Raw genomic sequence first — 6,343 nt, forward strand, 5'->3', positions numbered from 1 at the left:
ATACTCGTTGGCGAAGGCAAAAATCACATTGCCCAGGTGGTCGCGACAAATATCTCCTCCTCCAACATGGTTTGGATTGGACAAAGCAAAGCCATCCACGTTTTTTTTTTTTTTTTTGGGCGGCGGGGGGGGGGGACTCCCACTTGAATATATATTGCCAAAAGGAGCTTACAGACTAGATTTTTGGGTGGGCTCCGAAACCCAAAAAAAAAAAAACCTTTAGGCCACACCTATCATATAGCACGAGCATTATCCTAAAGGAAAAAAAAAAAAAAAACAAAAAAGGAAAAAGGAATCAGCATGAGCCATCCACATTTAACTTGAGAAAACCCTCCCTCGGTCTGATCCATTTGATGATTGAAAAAATGCAGAAATGGCGAGGAGCTCGGAGAGGAACTGAGGCAGTGGGCCTGGCTTGAGATGCAGGAAGCAAAGCTATGGAAAAGTTAGGGAAGAGGGTGATCAACCACCACTTCACATTTGAGAACAACCCTAACATAAGGAGGTTACAATTTGGTGGTCAATGCATTTTCCAAGGCAATTACCTAGCACAAGGAGGCTACAATTTGGCGATCAATGCATGTCTATCTTCCAATCTCCCCAAATGGTAGTGGTTAATAATGATAACTCATTTACTAGTATTTGCATTGGAAATGACAAAACAAACAAACAAATAAACACGCCCTTATAGAAATTTAAATTGATTACTAAATCAACTTTAATATCCACAATTAGTGTACATGTATGATATTTAACATACAGCAACGAGGGTTTCTAGGGGTTTCTAGAAATAACGAGGTGTATTTGAGTTCGCCGGCAATGAGGGTTTCTTTTTCTGAGGCCCTCTGTGAGTCTAGGGCATCATCTCGGGCAACGAGGGTGTGATCTTCTGCCTTCTCCAGGCCCTCTGCCCTGAAATCGGGCACTGGCTATGATTTTCCATTTCCATTCAGGTACAATGAATAGCAACAGTTGATGGAATAGGGATGAACCAGGGATCTTTATGAAGGGGATTGGCAAACGGTCTACAACAAGCGTTGCAAGGAAGATGAATCTAGCCTTTTCGTAGGAAACCTCCCGTTTGCAATTGCAGAGGATGATATTAGGCAAAGATTTGGTCAGTTTGGATACATTTCTGATATTTATATCCCCAAATTTGCAGTCTCCGCTAGATGCGGAGGATACGCTTTTGTCCGTCTTTTACGCAAGGAGGATGCCGTTTCAGCGAGAAATATGCTCCACGAGCGGTTTCTGGGTAAACGGTGTATGTTCATCCACTAGGCTGCAAGAAGAGTGGAACCCAAGTGGCTACAGCAGACCAGCGAAACAATGAACCCCAGCGGAACCTTCAGCCCCGAACCCACCCTCCCAAACACCCGATTGCTGAGACCAATCACTTCGTCCCATGTTAACGACCTCCGGTCCCAGATATCAGAGGCAGGTCAGCGACATATGCGAAAACCCTCTCTTCACAAAACCCACCCAAGCCCCCAATACACCTCCCCCCCAATTAAATACCATCATTGTCCCAAAATGGATCTCAGATCAAGCCAGAGCCCTTCTGTCCAATGCTCTAGTGGGTGAAGTTATGGGAGAGCACGACGCCTCCTATTCCATTGCAGAGGCACTCAAAACATCCCCGTTTCACAGCTCACAGGTTTAGATCTACCGCATCTCCACTACTACTTATGTTCTATTTTTTCAGATTAGGGAAGGAGTCTTAGCCTTCTCTAGGGATAAAATCCTGTAACGGAAAATGTCCTTAATCAACACCCAGCCATGGAAGTGCTGGGTAGAGGAATATGGGTGAGAATGGAAGGAATTCCCTTACATGCTTAGAGTGAGCATACCTTTGATCAGATTGCAGAGAAAGTGGGAATAGTGCTAGAAATTGACAAGTCGTCCATGGATGGGCCAGATCGCTGGTACGCCAGGGCTAAAATTCTTCCCTTCCATGACCCTCCTAGATCCATAAATCTATTGGTAGAAGGGAGGGCCCACCAGATATTCATTGTCCCCAGCATTAATCTCCAACAGCCCTTCGACCCAAATGGTACATCAGCCCCGAATAAGACTACTGAAGGAGGAACAAAGCATTGGGTTGTTTGGACGTTCGGAAAGCAGCAGCCACCTCCTGACGCTAATAGGGATTCTGGCCACAACCTCTCTATTGTTGCCATTCTAGATCCCCCCCCCCCCCCCATGTTCGATGTCGTGCCCAAGAGACCAAGATAGAGCCTAATGAAGATTATAATATTTTGATGACCCTAGCCTCTCCTTCTTTCATGGAAGCAACCAGGGATATTGGACCACCAGACCCTGGACATGATTCACCCTCCTTCGCCTCTGAAGCTGCAGCAGGCTCACCACTGTGCTTCTGCACCTCATTACCCTAGTTTCTCTATCGAACAACATCTGTGGCCATATGACAGAGATACTATCTAGGAGTCTGGCATGGCTCAGTCCTATCTACCCCCAGCCCACCACCTGCCTCATCACCACATCACAGCACCCCCTCCCTCTCAACTAATCGAGCCCACTCGCTTGCTCCAATCGGATCAGGCTCCGCTAACTCCCACAGCTACTAGGTCCCAAGGTTCCCCACATCCTGTTATTCAGCCTCAACGATTTTTCAACCAGTCTAACACTCCCCCTTGGTCGGTCCGCCCTTCGCCAGACATGCTAGCTGCTTGGGAAGTTTGGCTCTCGGGGGTGAAGGAATTGTTTTTGGAGAAACTGGGAGCCATGGACAAAGTAAATAACGACAGGCTGAGCTGATTCCCATGTATTCTTCAGCCCACAACCAGTCCATTGGAGACCCCTCCGACCCTGCCCCAGATCCAATTGCTGGACTTGCTGCCTCCACGAACCCTTAGCTTCTCAGGCTGGATAGGAATGAGAATGTGAATGTAGAACCCTTTGATCAGCCAATTGAAACAAAGTACACAAGCACCGCCAATCCAGGCAGTCTGACGGTTACGAAGGCTGCAAATAAGAAAACACATGAGACCCTGAATCTTTAAGTGGACATTCAAGGTAACAACATGGACATTGCTTCTAGTTGCACAGGATCGACCTGTAATTCTCAAGACAATGTTCTGGGTGTCATCAAGGAACGTAAGAAGCGGAAGAACCTTCGCCAACTAAATATCAGCAAACGGACAAGTCAGTGACTAAGGAGTCTGCAGAAGAAGGTTGGGCTCAAAGGCTGGGTTACTGATTATTACCCTTCTATCGTGGAATGTGCGTGGGGTAGGAAATTCTCCGACTACCCGCTTCATTAAGAGGCTCATAAGGAAATACAATATTGGCATATTGATCCTTCAGGAACCCATGATTAGAGAGTCGAAAAGGACCGCGGTTGCTGCCAAACTCGGGTTCGTTAACCAGATTGTTGAAGAAGTAGTGACAAATAAAATTTGGATCCTGGCTAGGGGTGACATCCAAATTCAGTCTATCAAATCTACCAATCAAAGCATTACCATGAGAGTATCTGAGGCGAGCCTTCCCCACCCTATATTCATCACGGTTGTTTATGCTAGCTGTTTTAAAGATCAACGTAAGGCTCTTTGGGATGAGCTTAGAAGTATTTTCCTTGCCACGGTGGGGCCTTGGATGGTATGCGGGGACTTCAATATGACTTCAAGTCTTGACGAATGACTTGGTGGCCCCTTACAGATGACTGCGGCGATGATCGATTTTCAGGAGGTTATTCAAGACACAGGGCTGATGGACGCGGGCTTCTCCGGTTCCCCCTTTACATGGTGTAACAATCGTGTGGGTAGGAGCCGAAGATGGGCTAGACTCGATAGGATCCTCTTTAATCCTGACTGGATGAGAAGCTTCCCAAGATGCAAAGTTGAGCACCTAACCGATTCCTTCTCCGACCATTCCCCCATCCTTCTCACCTCCCAGGTCGACTCAACCAATTTCCCCTGTCCTTTCAGATTTCAGCGTATGTGGACGATGCACGACCAGTTCACAGAGGTGGCGAAGGCTAGCTGGGACAAAGAGATCTTCGTGACGCTGATGTATAAGTTCTTTATCAAGATGAAGCATCTAAAGGTTGCTTTAAGAGCTTGGAACAAAGATACATTTGGTGATATTAATAACAAAGTCCAGGAAGCTGAAAATGAAGTTGTCAGGGCTGAGTTATCCCTTCTCAATTCGCAATCAAAAGCTGACACCATCGATGAAATAAGAGAAGAAGCCATTAGATTTTATAAGGACCTTCTCTCAACTGAGAATTGCGGCTCAAATGAGGACATAGTCAACAGCATTCCCCACATGGTGACGGATGAAATGAACGCAAACCTCATGAAACCCCTTTTATTAGAGGAAGTCAAAGAAGTGGCTCTCGCCCTTCCGATCGATAGTGCCCCGGGGCCCGACGGGTTTGATGGATCCTTCTTCACTTCTTATTGGAATATCATAAGCCAAGATCTCTATGAAGTGGCAAAAGATTTTCTTCACGGTGGCCGGCCCGATCCCTAGAGCCTTTCAGTGTACTCTTATCTGCCTCATTCCTAAGAAAAAAAACCCGGAGTTTCTCGCTGACTTTAAGCCCATTAGTTTGTGCAACTGCATCATGAAGATCTTCTCCAAGATCATGATGTCCAGGTTGGCCATCGTTCTTCCAAAGCTTATATCCAAACAGCAAGGTGCTTTTGTTAAAGGTCGTTCAATAGTTGAGAACATCTCCATTGCAAGAGAGATGGTCCATGAGATAGACCACAAGGCTTTTAGGGGTAATTTGATCATTAAAGTGGACATGGAAAAGGCTTATGATCGTCTGGATTGGGGCTTCATTATTCAGGTACTCCAGAAATTTGGTTTCGCTCGCCGGTGGATATCTATGGTGCAACGGTGCTGGGAAGGCATCTGGTTCTCTGCGCTTATAAATGGCAGAAGTTTTGGATTCTTCAAATCTAGTAGAGGTTTAAGGTAGGGGGACTCGCTATCCCCTTCCATATTCATCCTCGCTGCTGAAGTTCTCAGCAGAGGTCTAACCAAGCTATTTGCCTCTGAGGCCTGCAAACCATTCAGCCTACCTCGCAGATGCCCGATGATCACCCATCTCTTTTTTGCTGACGACGCTATTTTGTTTCTCAATGCAGGATTTCCAATGTCCGCTCCCTCCTCAGTCTCATCCAGCAATACGAAAGGGCCTTAGGCCAAAAACTAAATACATCCAAGACTTCTTTCATCGTCCCAACCAAGACGCCCAGGACCCGATCTAACAAGTTGAGCGCCTTGACGAGTTATAAGCAAGCCTTCCTCCCTTCTACCTATCTCAGCGTCCCTCTAGCCAAAGGTCGAATTCCAGCTGCACTTTGCCATCAAGTACTTCACAAGATTATCGGCAAGATTGACGGATGGAAAGCTAAGCTTCTCAACTCGGCTGCAAAACTTGTTCTCATCAAGCATGTCCTTTCCAGCATTCCGATCCACATGATATCAGCCATTAGCCTTTCGAAATTGGTCTTGAAATTGGTGGAATCTGCCATGGCCAATTTTTTCTGGGGGAGTTCGGATAGAGGCAACAAAAGACACTTGGTCAAATGGCCCTCCTTATGCTCGCCTTATTCCGAAGGGGGTCTTGGTATTAGATATCTTGAAGAAACTACAAGGGCTTTCAGAATCAAAATGGCGTGGCAGCTCTTACAAGGAGATTCGTTGTGGGCATCACTATTTTCAGTAAAGTATTTCGAGAAGCTCATGCTATTAAATGGCTTGAATGGTTCAGCTATTTCTCATGGTTGATGGGAAATTTTCAGAGAGTTGCAATTCAAGTTACACCACTCCAGATGGATCGTCGGTAAGGGGAACATCAACTTTTGGTGCTAGAATTGGACGGGCAGAGGTCTTCTCGTTGGTGCAGTAGTGAGAAGCATCCCTCCCCACCTGTTTTCTGCCACAGTTAAGGATTTCTTCTCCTATCCTGTCTCCAGGAATCTGGATGATGTGTGTCCCTTTCTTCTTCCTGTGGTGATGAAAATAGTCTCTGCTTCCCCTATCATTCTATCTAACAGAACTGACTGCCTGATATGGGATCTCTCTTCATCGGGAAGATTCTCGATTAACTCAGCGTGGAATGGGACTAGAACTCATCAGCCGTCTCTCAGTTGGGCCAAATGGATATGGTCCAAGGCCCTTCCGCCGAAGATGGCCATCTTCTCTTAGAAAGCTATCCGTCGGGCCATTCCAGTCAACTTGGCCGTTTATCAATTTAGCATTGCCTTGGCATCAAGATGTGAATGCTGCAGGCCCCCTCCCAACCACAACAACAGCAATTAGCTTCCCCCACTCAGCTCTTCTCTCATCCAAGGAGCGATGGAAGACC

The 6,343-nt window shown here is 46.5% G+C and overlaps 1 protein-coding gene across 1 annotated transcript; it reads left to right on the forward strand.

Moving 5' to 3' along the window:
- Positions 1 to 4,588: 4,588 nt before the first annotated feature.
- Positions 4,589 to 5,763, forward strand: LOC131239111 (uncharacterized). The gene is made up of 2 exons (XM_058236668.1): positions 4,589 to 4,944; positions 5,118 to 5,763. The coding sequence occupies exons 1-2, from the start codon at positions 4,589 to 4,591 to the stop codon at positions 5,761 to 5,763; spliced, it is 1,002 nt and encodes a 333-aa protein (XP_058092651.1).
- Positions 5,764 to 6,343: the final 580 nt, after the last annotated feature.

This window comes from Magnolia sinica, chromosome 3 (genome assembly GCF_029962835.1).
Source record: "Magnolia sinica isolate HGM2019 chromosome 3, MsV1, whole genome shotgun sequence".
Classification (NCBI taxonomy): domain Eukaryota; kingdom Viridiplantae; phylum Streptophyta; class Magnoliopsida; order Magnoliales; family Magnoliaceae; genus Magnolia; species Magnolia sinica.